Source organism: Catharus ustulatus, chromosome 18, assembly GCF_009819885.2.
Source record: "Catharus ustulatus isolate bCatUst1 chromosome 18, bCatUst1.pri.v2, whole genome shotgun sequence".
Lineage (NCBI taxonomy): Eukaryota > Metazoa > Chordata > Aves > Passeriformes > Turdidae > Catharus > Catharus ustulatus.
The window spans coordinates 8,392,247-8,409,538 of record NC_046238.1 but is presented as its reverse complement, the minus strand read 5'-3'; the positions used below and the strand labels follow the sequence as shown (position 1 = coordinate 8,409,538).

At 42.0% G+C, this 17,292-nt stretch overlaps 2 protein-coding genes across 3 annotated transcripts in view; one reads left to right on the top strand and one right to left on the bottom strand.

The window, feature by feature from the left end:
- Positions 1-1,355: 1,355 nt before the first annotated feature.
- On the bottom strand, positions 1,356-9,597 carry SNAP29 (synaptosome associated protein 29). Its single transcript, XM_033075963.1, has 5 exons — positions 9,275-9,597; positions 7,652-7,848; positions 7,375-7,460; positions 6,322-6,426; positions 1,356-5,278 (listed from the first exon to the last, which is right to left on the bottom strand). The coding sequence occupies exons 1-5, from the start codon at positions 9,482-9,484 to the stop codon at positions 5,121-5,123; spliced, it is 756 nt and encodes a 251-aa protein (XP_032931854.1). The 5' UTR covers positions 9,485-9,597; the 3' UTR covers positions 1,356-5,120.
- A 266-nt stretch (positions 9,598-9,863) lies between these two features.
- Positions 9,864-17,292, top strand: part of PI4KA (phosphatidylinositol 4-kinase alpha) — a 56,672-nt gene continuing 49,243 nt past the window's right edge. Inside the window, exons 1-7 of one of the 2 annotated variants that reach the window (XM_033075518.1) lie at positions 9,864-10,085; positions 12,015-12,131; positions 13,219-13,312; positions 13,994-14,082; positions 14,571-14,643; positions 14,964-15,223; positions 15,890-15,959. In XM_033075518.1, coding sequence (XP_032931409.1) covers positions 9,864-10,085; positions 12,015-12,131; positions 13,219-13,312; positions 13,994-14,082; positions 14,571-14,643; positions 14,964-15,223; positions 15,890-15,959 — 925 coding nt within the window. The remainder of the gene's footprint in view (positions 10,086-12,014; positions 12,132-13,218; positions 13,313-13,993; positions 14,083-14,570; positions 14,644-14,963; positions 15,224-15,889; positions 15,960-17,292) is intronic. The other variant, XM_033075519.1, reaches the window with a different exon arrangement.

Sequence of the window (17,292 nt, the reverse complement as noted above, 5' to 3'; positions counted from 1 at the left end):
GGCAGGGCTGCATGGTCACTATACTTAGTAAACTGCCTGGCATTCAGGGATCTTCCTGATGTGGCAGCCTGTTTATTCTGCTTGCTTTCAACTAAACCCTTCCAGTCCTTCAGTTCTAGCCCCAGTGGGGTCGTGCTTCATATTTTCCCAATTTAGGAATTTGTAATAAATTTATTTGGAAGCAAACCAACCAACCTACCAAAAAGAAATGAAAATTGTAGAACTCCCTCTTAAAGCCAAACCTCTTTTCAGAAGCAGGGAGAGGGGCAGGCAGAAGTATGGGGTCCTTCATTCCAGCAGCCCAACACCTGCCTGGTGTTACATACTTGCATGAGCATCCTTTAGCTCTCCTTCCTCACTCATTCCCCAGGGGCAGGGACTGCACTGTAAGCAAGGAAGTCCTTGAGAGAACACAAAGGGTTGAAATGCCTGAGTAGCCATAAACAAACAGCTATGTGAGAAATAGCCTTAAGACTCTGGAACTGATTCTCATGCCAGCAGAGCAAGCAAACTATTAATATTCCTAGCAGAGATCCAGAATCCACTGCACTGCTCCATTCTCTATCATCTCCTACTGTGCTCTTTGTACTGTTTTGATTTTTTCGATATGCAAAAATTAAGAGATGGAAGCACTCTCAATTCCCATTTGTTGAAGAACTTTCAGAAAAAAGGCAGCAAACCAAAGTTACTTGAATGTAAAAAAAATCTGCCACTCTCTCTATTAACTGTCCCTTTTTCAGAGCTTTTGTAATAAATAGCAGTTCTGAATCTCTGCTTTACAATAGCAAACAAAATCAAACTCTACTAAAAAAAAAAAAAATAAAATAAAAAAAAATCAGAAGCCAAGTTCCTCCCTTCACATATTAGAACCAACCTGAAGGTCAAGACATTCACAAATTTTCTACCATCACCAAATTTGGGACCACACAAATACCAGAAGGAGGTTTTCAAAAAGGTTTGTATCTTTTTTTGCTGTACTCCTGTTTCACCTGCCCCCTGTTCATGCATACATCCAGTTATTGATGTTCCTGATAATACCAAACACTATGGCAAGGTTACTTTTTAAGCAACATCTGGAATTACGTATTTTATCATCACAAATAAATTCTTTTGCAAAAATAAGTGCTGTTTTGCATTTCTCTCTCAGGATCTAAGAGAATCTACTCAAAAATAACATAGAAATGTCATACTCTCTTTTATTCTCAAAAAACAAAACCCACCAGCTGCAAACTTATGTCCATGCTGGTACAAACTTAATAGAGTAGGCATTTAAACAGCTATGATGGGGGAAAAGTATCAATGAAGTTGTAAAAAAAAAAAAAAGAAGAAAAAAAGGGAAATAAAGGCAACAACTCTTCATTAACAATAAGCACCTTTTATTGACTTTACCATTCAACACTCATTCCATTCAAACTCAAACTGGTGAACTACAGTCCAGTTTAGCACTTAAATAAAAGATAATGCAATTTGACTTGTACAAAAAGTGTTATAGCTGGGTGGTACAGAATTAAAGATCTATTTAAAAAAAGCCATAGACATAAATCATAGACACAATCACTACCTGTGATTTGAAAATTAAGTCCTATGTAATCCTCCATATGATGTTATGCTTGTAAAAATGCCTACAAAAATGTTTGTTCAGAAGGCAGACTGGTTGGAAAGTATTTTCTATTTCACCATTTAACAAATGACATCACTTCACAAAAACTACTAGGCAGCAAAATATTTCAGGTGAATTTCACACATTAAAAGAACCCCTGACATCATGTCCCAATGATTTCAGTAGGGCAAGTACAGCTCAGCACAGCAAAAAAAAAAATCTGTGTAGTACAGACTAAAATTCAGCTACATATAATTTGTTACAAGATTTAATTCAATGCTCAGGAAATTTAAAAATCAAATACACCTAGGAGTCTGGTCATCAGATACTAGTTATTCCCGTTTTTTTTCCTTGCTGCTTTTAGAATTTTATGTCTGTGTTATGAAGGGTATATGCCACTTCCCAGGGTTTAGGATCTCTTCAAAATTGATTAGCAAACTTTTTGAGAAACTGGCAAATTGCCTTTCATAAAGAACATTTAAATTTTTTTTTTGCCACCTTGTTCTGACCTTATTAAGCTTCTACCCAAGCCAATAAAATTAACCAGAGCTATTTTGCCGCAAGAACACCAGCTTATATGTCAACATGAATATGCAGGCAAAATCATTAATTTTATAGAAAATTAGCAAGAGTGCAAATTAAACTTCTTCTGAAAGTCCTGGACTCTACACAGACTAAGTTTTTCAACAGCAGCCAAGGAGAAATAAAACTCCATTTCAGGAAATAGTAAGAAAAGCTACTGAAGTAAATCCTTTGTCATACATGCAAAATGGCATTTCCCGGAAAAGCAAAAATCATGTGGCTGTTTTCCTTTAAACTTCCTTTTCCTGTAGGATGGAAAGTTATTCCAAGAGATAAAAAACCATCACTATTATAAAGTAGAGGTGTCTCCTCATGTCAGTTAGACTTAAGTTTGTTATCAGCAAAAATTAATATGAAAGCAGAGAAAAGCAATTCAGTTTACAGCAGAAATTCTTTTATATCCACGCACCATCTTTTTCCCCCTGCAAAAGAAACCCAGCATGGGAAATGATCCTTTAAAACAAGGCCATTAAAACCAAACAAAAATCATAAATAGAGCAAGAAAACCAAGGAATGGCAGACATACATTACTGAGGCAGTGAATGGGATTGTTAGAAGACATGAGGAGATAGACTTGTGTAAAGATTCCACATGGCTGAGATCCTGGGTTTCTATTCTGCTTGGATCAGGGTGTTCTCAAAGGCCAATACAACTAAACATTTGCTCAAAAACTCGAGTTAATTTTCTTGAAATAATTTAGACTAAACATGGAATAGCTTACAACAGAAAGGCAGCACACTTCACCCTTAAATCAAAGATTTTTGCTTGGATTCAAGCTCCAGATTTCCACTACACAATACAGATCTTCCAGTGACATTTTTACTCCATTTGCCATAACTTAGTCAAGTCAGTGTCCATCCTTGTTATCAGCGTTACTTTAGCAAACACTGAGTTGTGACATAGTTGCTTACAGGTGAAGGCAGATTTCACACTAAAAGGAGTTTTATTAAAACAAGTAAGACACTAAACCAGGTATAATCAAAATTTTTGATCTCCCTTCACTGAGGAACTTAACATATGAATACTAACAACTGTATAATTTGCTAAATAAATGTATCAAATTTATCTTGAGACATCAAATAATATAATTAATAAATATTCTAACAGAGTAAGATAATTAATCATGGTATAAACCCAAATAGTAAAATTATGTATTAATATTAATAGGCTATTTATAATTCTTAATGTGCATAAATGATACAAACTGAAAAATTAACAAGCAATTAAAGGGATTCAATTGCTCTTGAAGTTTTATGTCCCTCCAAAAGAGATTTTTTTGGGGGGGAGGGGGGACTGAAATCAATCTCATCAGTAACAAAGGAAACTGAGGTTCACCTTAAATCTAATTTACAACTCAACCCTGCCAGTATGCCAGAAATAACATTTTTCCATAATACTATGTCCAATAAGTATAGCTTTTTTAGTGATTTATTTTTCTAAAAGTGAACTTTCTAGAGACACAGTAAAACAAGAAAGGCTCAGTTTCTCTTCTCTCCTTAACAACTGGATGCACCTTGTGGCAAGTGAGCTCAAGGTAACAAATCCCTTGAACAAGGAACAAGGGGGTGTGAATGTGACATCTGTGAAGGGGACAAGTTTGATAGCCCAGAACACCAAAGTTCTTTAATTCATAAGGCAATGTGGCATTAGTTCAAAAGAAGCAACGATCTCTTCCTAGCCCCATACTGTCTCTTGTGATGTTCCAATACTGACACAGGTCCCTTGGCCTCTCCAAACAGGAGTACTTTGCCTGTTTTTCAAGACAGACAGCAAGCTCTCGCTGTCATATCTGCAGGCTGGAGCAGAATTGTGATTATTTTGTTTCTACAGTGACCCTTACAAAAGAACAAAACAAAATGAAAGGCCCAAATTCTATCTGGAAGACTCAAAACCAGTTTTGGGCTTTTCTTCATTTGCAGGAATTCTTTATACCTGCTAAGCCAACACAGATGCATGTGAACCATAGTGGAGTTTCTTAACAGTCACATTACTTAGCAAAGCACAGCATCTGCTCCATCTGTAATCACATCTGAAATAAATGCTAAAGAACAATCTTCTACAATCTGTTTGTGCACTATCAGATCAACTCTCCATTTCTAAAATGGAAGCTGCTTTTTCAAATAACCACCTAAATGAATAAGCTGAGAAAAAGCAGAAAATTAAAAACAGATGTGACCATTTCTGCAAAAGAACCTTGAAGAGCACATACATTTAAGTCCTGATTTTGTTACCCAAACTTTTTGGGTCAATGTCAGTGAACATTTCTTACAGACCTTAGAGATCTTTACTGACAAGACTGTAAAGGCAAGAGTATTTAGTTACCTAAACATAAAAACCACAATTTGTGGATGCACCATTTGGGCAAAAGGAACACACACAGGATGTTACCATTACTGCATGACACTCTTGATATTTTACATCTTCCACAGAATACCTCACTCCTTAAGCCCCAAAAATGCTGGAGAACAGTCACTTAAAAATCTTTTTACAGCTTGCAAACAGCATTTTTTCTGAATTTAACATGTCTGTAGGTAAACAGAATTAGCAACTTTTGTTCTGAACAAAGCAGCACATTCTGTTCCCCCTGCCCCCTCCCCAAAACAGAGGCAAAAATGCAGTTCCTTTTCTCATCACAGCTCCCAGGCCAAGGACACTGCAGCTTTGTGGAGTGTGAATTCCTCCATGAGCAGTTACACAATTGAGCTGGGCATCCTCACCCAATGCTGAGAGATTTTCCTCCACATGCACTTCTCCCATGTGGACCAAGAAGAAATGTAAAGTATTGTGCTGACTTAAGGCTACACAATTTTAATGACAACAAAACCAGTAACACAACAGAAAAGAGAAACAGATACTGCCCAAGATTTTTTTAAGAAATCAGTTGAGATGAGGCATTCAAGATGAACCAACACTGGACAAAAGAAATTCTAAAAATCCTTTAAAGTTGTCGGACTTTCCTATCAGTGTTTTTAATGTTGACATCCAGTGTCTCTACTTTCTTTGTGAGCCGATCCAACATATCATCCTGCTCTTCTATTTCAGTCTGCAGGCCAAGGGCAAGGCTTTTCAGGCGACTCAGCCCAGAAGACATCTCATCTGTCAGGGTAGAGAGGGACCACAAGGAATCAAAGTGCTGTAACACATTATCTAAATGGACACCATCAGGATTCCCTCTTCTCCAAAACCCTGGGTTAGAAAACGTTAGATACAATTCCTCAAGTCTGAGTGTTCCTCTGAAATAGAGGAAGCACTGGTATATTCAAAGTTGTACTGTTACTACCAGAAAGGGTCACTTCCTCCTTTTTTACATTTTCACATTTGGTGTCAGGCAAATGCTTAACAAAAAATTGGATCTTTATCAAATTACATACTCTGTAATGTAATTTTAACCTTTTTTTTTAATGTATCTCATTGAAAATTTGGTACAGATTTACTCTGCTCAGCATACACTGTATGCTCACTACCTCAACTGTTTTTCTATAAACTTCATGCAGAGATGATACCAGTGAGCTGAAGATTTAAGCAGTTATTTATCACAGATTAAAAACTCCCATTTCTAGATTTTCGAATTGACCAAAAGGTGACCATTTCACTGTGTGATTGATTAGTATAAATACTTCTTGAGGTTGTTCAGTTTTCCACAGCTTGTGACAGAAAAAATGGGCATCCACTAGCTCTTATGATCGACTATTTCTCTTTGATTTTTCCTTTCTGATTTTTTCCAATCTTTTCTTTCTAGGTCAGCTACACAGCAACATGTGTAAGCAAACAGGCACTTTGTCTATATGCTACAGAACAAAGGCAGGCAAACTCAGCTGAATGGTTTTGAGAAGTAATAAAAGAAATGCAGCAAATCCATGAATTAAATATTTAGTGCTTTTCAATTCTTAGCAATTTTTAGCAAAACATGTCTTTCAAAAGCTGTGCATTGCTTTAAATTATTTGGCTGTAAACTGACGTACCACATAGATAATTTTGAAATGCAAATAGAAGCAAATGATTTTTTAAATTATCATCAAATTTTGCATGTTAGCCAAACAAAAAAGCGTTGGCAGTATATCACTCAATAATTTTATCTGGTTTAGGAATCAAAAATTCCCAATTGTATGACATCAAACAGCTTCAGTTTCTTCACTCACCTAAGTTGGTATCAATTTTCTGGTGGTAAGCTCGCAGTTGTTGGTTCTTGGGGTAGGCATCCCTTTGCACTGAAGAAACTAAATCTGCTTTGTTGAAATCATTGTCTGTTAAGAGTATAGAGCACAGAATATTATATAATGAAAAGGCATGTGAGAAGAGATTTTGAAGTTTTTGCAAGGCTGTTATAAATTAGTTTGAACACAGCTGCCAGCTAATCACACAACCAGAGTATCAGGAGCAGTCAGAGACCATTGCCTATAGGCCAGCTCTCAAGATGAACACTTAAACTACAATTCTCTTTTGGGCTGCCACTTGTAGCGGGGAGCTGGGAGAGCAAAGCAGAGCGAGCCCACAGCGCACACCCAGCTGGGACAAAGGCTGGGACGGGCCCCGGACCGCGGGGAGCGCCCTGCCCTCTGCTGGGCAGAGCGCGGCACTGCACGGAGCGGGAGGGATCCAAGGCTCCAAAGCCTTCACTCCTCACACATCACCGACAGCCTGCTGCTTTCCCACTCTTACTCGGTTAATAGCCGAGCTCACGTTATACAGAAAGAGTCTTTTAGTACGAAAATGCCCTCACAGAAGTTAACAGATTGAGAGAAGGAGGAATGAGGCCAAACTCCATACACCACCTTCTGAGAACCAAGAAATGCCTTCAGTATGAAGGGTTAGAATCCGTGTTTGAAATAAGGACAATACATCTGAAAACTACGACAAACAATGGCTAAAAGGAGAACCTCTGAACGTGTAAAATTTTGGCAAACTTAGGGAAACCATGTCTGCACACTGTGTGCATTCTCTATGCAAATATAAGCATTGGGCGCTTTTAGTCTTTAGCAGGTGAAACATCTATTCACGTAACATGGATATAAAGAGTTTAATGGAAAAAATTCCCTAGAATTCAAAGCATGAAGACTGGGATACAAATCTCCAGATGTTAGGCAGCAAGGTAAGTCAGCAGTTGGGCAGGCTGAAGGGTCTCTGCCTTCATCACTTTGCAAGTTTGCCACACATGGATGAAAGGCATTTAGTGTAAAATAAAGCTAACAAACCTGAATTATCCAGCTTCCTTAAGTTTGGATGGCTTTCCTGGTATTTTGACTCTTGTTCTTTACTAGACATCATTGCTTCTTTTAACCTAGTAAAGAAAATAAATAAAAATAAAGCATTGCTATTGACCTCAGCATTAAAGAAAAAAGGTAGCTAGACCATCTCAGGAGTTTACAGGAGTTTGAAAGAATCAACAGATGTTTTACTTTCTGATTTTCTGGTGACATTTCAGAGATGCTGTGGGAGACAAACCCCAAATAAAAAGTTTACGTTACTTACCTGCTGTTAGCATAATATTCAGGGGCTCCATTCTGCTCTGGCTTGCTCTCTGGAGGTTTGGCTTTGAAGTAGTTTACCAAGCCCCCCCAAACACTCTTGATGCTGTTTATATGCCTCTGACTCGTTTTCAAGTCCTGGTCCATTTTATCCACCATCTGCTCCGTGCGCTTCAGAGCCTCTCCCTGCCGGACGAGCTCCTAATGGGCATTGACAGAGAAAAGTACATCATAAAGCCAGGATAAACTGAGACAACAAACAACTAACACTGGAGGTGCCACTCTAAAGAAAAATAACAGTGTTCCTTCATCTGGGCAGATCATTTCTGAGGGCAAACAGCTTTTTTCCCCTCACTCCCCTTCCTCCAGGGCATTTCAGTCAAGGGTTGCTTGTAAGCCACTGCACTAACCGGCTGTCAAATCCTCATCCCTGTGACCTGCTGGGCTCCTGGCACCAGCCACAAACAACACCCAGGAGTTTTCTGTACTAGCCTTTTGTCAAGCTGACATCAGCATCTCTGGCTGACCACCAGATGGGTGATGTGGAGGAAATACACAGGTTTATGGCAGGGGAATGAGCAAGCAGGACAATTTCTAGTTATGAATGGCACCTTCATTGGGAAGGGATTCTATTTTCACCTTACTGGGATGCTTCTGATAACTTAGAAATAGAATTACCAAAAGAAATAAACACAAACAGAATTTCTGCAGACTTCAGGAATATTTTAGTTAATTTTAGCAGTGCAGGATTTTGGAACTTTTATGTATAGAAGTACATTATTTTCTAATTCAGCAGCACAAGCACTATTTCAAAGTAATCCAAAGATTAATGCTGGCAAAAAAGTTGCCTGCAGCTACCACTAGTGTAAAACAAAGAACTTGTGTTCATACTCTTGCTAAACTCTGGGAAATTTTAGTTGAATATAGCTTTTTCCCCCTCTCAATAAAGCACAAACACAAAGACTTCAAGTTTTACCATGGACCCTTTGTCAAGCCTGAATTCTTGATTCCTCACTTGTGATTTCCTGGACAAACAAATCATGTGTCTGAAAGGTCACAGAAATCCCACCAAGAACCCTCTGAGCCTAAGGACTGACTGCAGCTGAGGATGCTCTGGGGTTAATTTAGGCAACCACATCACCCAAGGAATATCCCATTGAGCAGGTGACATAATGGACAAGACCTCTATGAGCCCGAGCACAAAGTGCTGAAACAGAGCCTGAGGAATGAAGGAAATGATTAATCAGGGTGAACCCAAGCGCATCACAAACAACTAACAGGGAAGGCCCTTCATCTAACCGAGAGGACTGCTAAAAACTTTCTAGTCAGCTAAAAATTAGTAAGAACTGTTGAAATCAGCTGAAAACACGGCCGAGTCCCAGTCTCAGCGCTATTCAGACACACAGGCTGTAAAACCGGGATTTTTCCCTCAAAACGCAAATGTCACCACCCAGAAAACACAGGGACGGCTGGCTGGCAAACACCGAGTGAAGAGGGACTTTCCAGGAGGCCGTGGAGAACAAGTCTCCCCTCCCGGAGGTGTGAGCGAAGCGGGAGCGCTCGGGTCCTGCGGCCGCTCCTCCCCAGCGGCCCGGGGGCCAAGGCCCCGCTCCCGGCCCCGACCCACCTCGGAGGCGGCCACGCCGATGCGCTCGGACTCGTAGAGAAGCGACAGGGAGCGGGTGGTGCTGTCAGCAGTGGCGGCGGAGCGGCGCAGCACCTCCTGCTCCAGGTACCGCTGCCGATCCGCGCCGCCCGCCCCGCCGGGACCCGCCGGCGCCACATCTTCCTCCTCGTCCTCCGCGAACGGGTTGTAGCTCCTCGGGAGCGCCGACATGGCACTGCCAACCGCGAGAAGCCCTCGCCCTCAGAGAACCCCCCAGCCGCCGCCTCGGGCCGCAGCCGCTCCGCTGCTTCCGCCCACAGCACCGAGCGCCGGGCGGAAGCGCTGGGCACAGGCACACCCCCGCGGGGCGGGGTGAGCGCGCCGCAGCGCCGCTGGTGGACAGGCGGCTGCTGGGCGGAACCACTGCGGTGGGGAGGGGGGAAATACAGAGTAATGGCTGCGCAGGGAGGGGCGCGGGCAGGAAGGGCGGAAGTGAAGCCGTGCTGGGCGCTGCCATCTTTGTGGCGTGATTGGTGCGCCGTGCTCCCGCGAGAGGCGCTGATCTCGCGGGCGGGGGCGGGGCGGGCTGGCCGGCGCCGTTCCGCACAATATGGCGGCCGCGGCGGTGGCGGCGGCAGCGGCGGCTGCGGCCACGGCGGCCACGGCAGCGGCGGCCGGGACGGCGGCCGCCACGGCCGGGACCGCCGCGGCTCCCTCCGCGGGCCCTGCGGGGCGCGGGAGCAGCGCGGCCACCGCGCGCGGCTTCTACTTCAACACGGTGCTGTCACTGGCGCGGTCGCTGGCGGTGCAGAACCCTGCGCCTCTGGAGAAGGTGAGGGGCGTTCGCGGGGAGCGGTGGTCGCTGTGAGGCGCTGCGTGTGTGCAGACTGCGGGGCTGTCACGCGTGGAAGCCGCGTGTGGCGGGGGGGCCGTGCCGCAGGAGGGGTGGCCCCTGTGTGCCCGGGGCTCGCCCGGTCGGCACCGTTCGTGGCCCTTCCCGTGCCCTGTTTGTGCCGTGTGGGGGTGTCCGGCCGCTCCTGGCGCTGTCACGCGTGGGAAGCGGGTTAGGGACGGGAGCGGGCCGGGGGATGCCCCGCGGGCCGAGGCTGTGCCTGGACGGGGCTCTCTGTGGGCTCCGAGGGGGTTCTGTCACCCCAGCTTCGTCCTTCCCTGCGTTCGGGGCAGCTGGGCCTCAGGGATGTTCGTGTTCGCCGGCTTGACCCAAAAATTCGGGTCAGCAGCGCACCCTCGGGGCGAGGAGCTGCGTCTTGCTGCGTGTCCCCGAGTCTGTACAATATGGTCTTGTGGGAGTAATTAGTCTCAACCTAATTAGAGCTGGTTGCTTTCTTCCCCGCATCTGGTTAAACCCCGGCGGCGCAGTCAGTGCCGGGTGAGATGTGGGTGAGATGGAGCTGTGCTGGGGGGAGAATCCCGGGATCCGAGTGTGGGCAGTGCCCCGCAGCAGGGATGGACAGCCCGCCGTGCTGGGGCTGGGCACGGAGTGACAGCGTGTCCGAATCGCACCAGGCAATAATCGTGACTGAACAGCTGAAAAAAGCACTGCTCTGTGCTGCTGAAAACTGTACTGCTTGTTCTGGGCCAGCTGTTGCAGCCTTGTTTTCTTATTTCTTGTTCTGTAAATGTACCATTAGTGTGACAGCCAATGGTGAGTAATTTTTCTATGCCCTGCTGTTGGTTCACAAATATCCAGGGATTTTAGTTTTGTTTTCAGTTTGACAGAATACAGCAGTTCAATGATAGTAACAGTTCATATCTAGCTCAATTTGCTCACTCATGGTATTACAAACATAACCTGACGTGGAACACATGTATCATCTGTCATTTTCCAAAGTTCATATTTCCTCTGCTGTATTTTATATTAAGCAAGAGGATTAGCTGTGTAATTAGGAGGTCTGGCAGTTGAAGGAGCAGAATCTTGAATTCCACTGAGCATTCAGTCAATTCTTTTAATCTTCCAGGAAGGTTGTTTCTTGCTTTAGAAATTTCAAGGTGGGATGTTCAGAGAGTTATCTAAATAGGAAGTGACTTGACATTCAAACATTCATAAGTCAAACAGTTGTTCATTATGAAGGCCATTTTTAGATAGTATTTATTAACATCAAAGAAATTCATAAAATGACATGTTTATTGCATGTTTATTAACATTTATTAACAATTCCATAGAAGAACAAAGTATTTGGGAGGTTTGATGTATTCTTCAAATGTGTTTGTTAAGTATGGGGAGAAGTAATAGGTAATTAGTGAGAAAGTAATAGTTCTGGAAACTATGTTGAAAGTATTTGAGCAGGAGTTATGCACAGGTTATTGTTCAGTACTGTGTATGTAGAAGGCATTGGTATGGCTGTAACCAAAGCTCTGTCCACCTATTTTTGTTAACAGGAATTGAGTAAATATAATAGAAGTGCCTACTGCACATTTCCTGCACATCTAGAATTGAAGTAGTGAAATGAAGTCTTTATCATACTTCAGAACTTTGATGAAGTGTTGAGGAAAGCCTTTAAATCAACCCATGGTGTAGAAAAAATGTTTGACATCTGCCTGAGATTTTTCTGTCTTTTTTGGTTTCTGTCGTTCGTCACTCTTTCCTTGCCCTTGGATGTTCTCAGTGAGATTGATGACTCAAGGAGGGTAACGTGGCCAAATGCATTCCAGAAGATGGAGGGACCATTGTGCACTTCAAACAAGCTTCAGTTTGGTTTCCAATCTTGTTCCACTGTTCTTTCCCTCTGCTGTTTTTCAGGTACAAAAGCTGCTCTGTATGTGTCCAGTGGATTTCCATGGGATTTTCCAGTTGGATGAACGTCGCAGGGATGCTGTTATTGCTTTAGGAATCTTCCTCATTGAATCTGACCTTCAGGTATTTTCCCACTTAGGCTACCTATTTACCTTGAAAGATCTTGAAAAGTTGATGAAAAGTTGGTATTTGCTCTTCATAAAAGTAGATGGAAAGATCAGAGATAAGGGATGGATGCGGTCAGGAGAGCAAGGAAATACTGATAAGTGTGATAGGCAGTAGTCATGGCACTGCCACAGCCAAACTGCTGCTGTGTTTTCTGGTCATCATGGCTTAAACAGAGAAAGGAAAGAGCATTCAGGAGGATTTACTCGAACCAGATGTGTCATTGAATGTTCTTTCCCACATGCTCCTGTCTGACAGGGATGCTCTGATGCACTCCTGAAGGCCAGGTTTGCAATGGGCCCTTTCATGCCAGGATAAACAGACAGACAGGGCACACAGGCTGCATTGTACACAAGCATCCCTTCTGTGTCTGCCAGCAGGGCCAGCACAAGCTGGTTCTCTTCCCTTTGTCTGCTGGGCCTGGTATTGTTCTGTGTAGAGGAAGGGAAGCATGAACAGAGTCCCAGGTCCAGTGCTATTAGACCTCACTTTAAACTCTTTCATGTTGCTAAGGTTTGCATCAGGCCTGAATTGCCTCCTGGTTGGTATCCATGTGCTATGGTACAGCTTTCACAGATATTATTGACCTTGTTTTGTTTGGGTTTTTTTTATAAGGCAGCTGTGCTGTGCTTTGATTTGCAGGTGAGGGAGCTTAAGTGTTATGTGGATGTGTTAAGTGACTTGCAATAAGGCCAAGGGATGCATCAGATGTACTGGATTGGCACTGGCACTCTGAATTTCTAGCTGTCTTAAAACTATTTTGGGAGCTTGGTGTCAATTAATAATGTTCTAGATTTTTTTTTCTAGCTGTTACCTATAATGAGCTGTTGCCTGGAGTGAAAGGCTTGGATTTAAGGCACTGGATTGGATTACTTTCATTTTCTTGTTTTGAAATCAGTTTTGCAATAGTCAAGAAGCTTGTGGAGTAATCATTAGAAGCAAGTTCTGTGTATGCTAATGTAATTTTACCCTATCTCTAAAATATCTTGAGATCATATGGTTCAGCTTTTCTTCTCCATTCTAAATAGAATATTTTCTTCTTCAGCACAAGGATAATGTGGTTCCTTACCTTCTGCGGCTCCTCAAGGGCCTCCCCAAAGTCCAGTGGATAGAAGAAAGCAATGCACGGAAAGGCAGAGGTGATGTTGGGATCTTTTGATCTTTGTCATGGAATGCCAGCCAGGAAATAGAAATAGCAAAGGTTGCTCAGGACATGGTTCAAGGGGAGGGGAGAAGTCCTGCTACATTCTTACTCAGCTCCTGGCTTGACAGCCTTTAATATTGATTTTCATTAGAAGCCAAAGGAAGTTGAATAGATCCCTGTTTTCCTGCTTGGCTGCTTTTTGATGAATTGCACTTTCCAAATAGTTCTGTGTTCAGTATATTTTGTTACTAAACTGGAGAAGATTGTGTAGAAATTAGAGTAGGAGAGTGGAACATGAGATTTGTGTGCTCTGTTTTTAGGTTTGATACTTAGTTGCCGTTTAAACCACTTCATTTTTTGCTTCCTTAGTGCCTCTTAAAATTAAGATAAGAATACTTTTATATAGTGTTATACAATTAAGGTTTACTTCTGATTAGTTAACAGCCTGAGAAAGTTTTTCATTATTCTGATTTCTCTTTAAACATTTATGCTGAAATTATGATGGTTAGAGTGCTTCTAAATTTTGTATGTGGTACTATTTTTGTCTACAGTCTATCTCAGAACTTTTTGACACAGGAGTCACTTATGTCTTCTTGCTTTATTATATATTGTTCTTTCTATGTTGGTTCTCTCTAACAAGGTTTAAGTGGCTGATTTTCTCTCCATTACTTTGCAGGTTTGCTTCCAGTGGCAGAAAACTTCAGCTTCTGCTTGGTGACGTTGTTATCTGACGTGGCTTACAGGGATGCATCTCTCCGGGAGCAGGTGGAGTTTAAGTTTGTGCTGTTGTATCACCCAGTTCTCCAATACTGCAATCCTGACAAATGGCTGGAGGAGAGCACATCTGCTCCCTGTCAGCAAGGGCTGATTGCTTTAGCATGTGCGCCGGTGCATTAATTTGCTTGTGTTAATAGTCAAGTACCTAAAGGATATTCATAGGTCTGCAGTTACTTTTGGGTATCAATTGCTGAGCCCTGATTTTAGAATTCCAGTTTTGATACTGGAATGCCAGCTGAGGTTGGGAGTGCTGCAGTTTTGTTGTGTAGTGCTTGCAGCTCACTGCAGACTTTAACAGAGAAGCTCTGTAACTTGAGTGAGGGCAGTGTAATCTTTTAGTCACACAACACTAAGACATCTTCACAGAGGTGTTTACATTAATGCTTACAAGTTTTATTTGTTATAATGATATGGTGTAAGATAATGATATCTCTTTACCAAAAGATATTTTTGTATGTCTGTCTTGATGACTTTAGATTTTGGATACAGTCCTACAAGTAATGCAGTTCCTGTTGGGAATGTGCCAGACACCACAAATGCACGATAAAGGTAGTGATAAAATTGTTACTGTATTTGTAACTCCTGTCCTCTGAACCGCTCTTATGTTTGTTTGCTGGTTGTCAGGATCAATCCTGAAAAGTGAGTTTTGTCTTTTAGGTTGCCTTAGCATTTCTGTGTTCTGTTTGTTGCTGGCTGGAAAACATGGAAGCAGTAATTTGTGATGCTTTTGTGGTTTTTCCTCTGCTTGTACAAATCAGTTGTTGTAAAGCGGTTTAGGTCGAAATAGTTTACTGAAGTGGTAGCAAAACCATGAAGAGGAAGTTCTAAGTAACTGTTAATGTGCTGTTATGTGTGTTTTTCTTTTCCAGAATATTTGTGCAAGTATGCAGTGCCCTGCCTGATAGGAATTTCTCGAGCCTTTGGTCGCTACAGCAATTCAGAGGAGGCTCTCCTTTCAAAGCTTTTTCCTAAAATTCCCCCACATTCCCTGAGAGTTCCAGAAGAGCTTGAAGGAATTCGCAGGCGATCCTTTAATGATTTCCGATCAATTCTTCCCAGTTCTCTGCTCACTGTTTGCCAGGAAGGAACACTGAAGAGGAAGGCTAGCAGTGTATCCAGCATCACACAGGTTTGTATGACTTGCTCCATGTTGGAGTCAGTGCTGAGATGATTTCTTGGTCTCAGTGGAGTTAAGACTTAAGCCTGGATGTGCAGAGAGTCTCTTTAACACATTGTTTGACCAAATACAAATATCTTTATTGTGGTTCAACAACTGAGCTTCAATAGTTTTGTAGTTTCTGAGTTACAGAGCAAGCAGTGACAGTTAAAGTAGCAACTGTACTAGTAAGTCTTTACATGGAGCATTTTTGTATTATTATCATTAAGAGGCGTTATCATGTATCTCTGTAAAATCGGGAAGCTGGCACTTGATGGCTGAAGTTTTCACAAGAGGATACAGGAGCTCTTCCTGGTTTCACCAGGAGCTGTGGATGTTCATTGTCATGGGGAAGACTGGAACCAGATGGTGGTTTGAAACTACGGATTGTTACTGGCATAGTTTCATACAGCAGAGGAGTCATCATTCTGATCTCCTCCCTTTAGGCAAAAGCACTAAATGGGCATTTTTTAACTTCCTAATTTGGCTGGAATTGAGCTGTTAGACCCAGCAATATGTAGTTCCTGTTAGTTTTGCTTGAAGCTGTGTTTAATTTTAAAGCACACAATCTATTCCCTGACAGGTTTTTAAATGTTTTATGAATATTTTCTAAAATACGGCTTTTGTGCAATGTTTCAGGTTAGTCCTGAACGTGGACTTCCCCCTCCCAGCTCTCCTGGAGGACCTTCTGCAATTCATTACTTTGAAGGTAGATTACCTTATGGAACAGTCTGTGATTTGGGGTTTTGTTACTATTTATAGAAAATATAAAACAGTAAACCTTTTGACCCCTTTCTCTGCCTTTTAAAATTCTTATTGGAATTCAGTGGCACATACTGGTTAGGATTTTTTTTTAAATTGTGGTTTAAAGACAGTAGTAATTATTAACACCAGTAATTTCCTGGCTCAGTTGTTTTTACTTGTTTCTTGATTCTCTTCCTGCTTGGCAGTGCCTAGTACTGAAGAGCTTAATTCAATTAGTCCAAAAAGATTTCAGGAGATTAGGCTGAGTAACTTTGAGAAACAAGAGTTAATATTGTACTTCAATAGACAACTACATTGTTGATCTTAAGGTCTGGACTTTTGAGGCTTGTAGCACATTGTATAAATCCAAAAGAACTGCTCCATTTGAAGTGAGTGTGATGTGGGTCATTGGGGAAGACTCTGTGATTTGCTGAAGCAAGAAATACTAAAGGAGACACTGGGATGTTCACTCATGTGCATTAGTTATTGTGTCATGAAAGGCCAAAACCTGAGAAAGTTTCATTAATAACATGCAAACTCTTAACCACTGAGTTGTGGTAGAGCTCCATCTTTGAGTTCTAAGTCAAAGCAGGGCTTAAAAATAAACTCTTCTTTATGAATCCTGTGGATACAAGCTCTGCATCTGAGCTGTTTTGGTGTCTCTGGTTTTGTCTGGCCATTTCAGGTTTTTCAGTTTGGGCTTTTCTGGGCCATTCTCCTCTCTCAAACCCTGGCTTAAATCAGTTTCTTCCACATGATTTTCCTTTTTCCTTCACATTGCTATTTCTAGAGGCATCTCTTCCTAGTCATATAATGGGATTGCAGGGTAATTCTTAAATTGCCAAGTAGGAGCAGACCTGTTTATCTTCTGTCTACTGTGTTGAGCCCATGTATTCTTTTTCAATGTTGTGGTCTTTGTGGTTTCAATTTAAAACAATAAACAAAACCCAAAGGCTGTAGGTTAGAGAGATACTATTGTAGTAGAGCAGAAATGATCTTGAATCTGTAGGTGAATAGTGGACAATTTTGTAAAATTTTTAAAATTCTTTTAGTTGTCTCAGGTAGAGTTATGATTATTCCAGTAAGGATTTTATTTAGTACTAACTTCTACCAAATATTTCAGCTAGTCAGTCCTTGTATTACTTCTGCTGGTATAGTTTATGATAGTCTTGCCTTCTGAAGAAGATGAATAGTGACCTTGGTTTTTTTCTGGCCAAGGCTAACAGCTTAAAAAAAAAGAACTGAGGACTTTTTTGTTGTTGTCAATAAATAGTCTTGCTTGAAAGCCTGGTAATCAC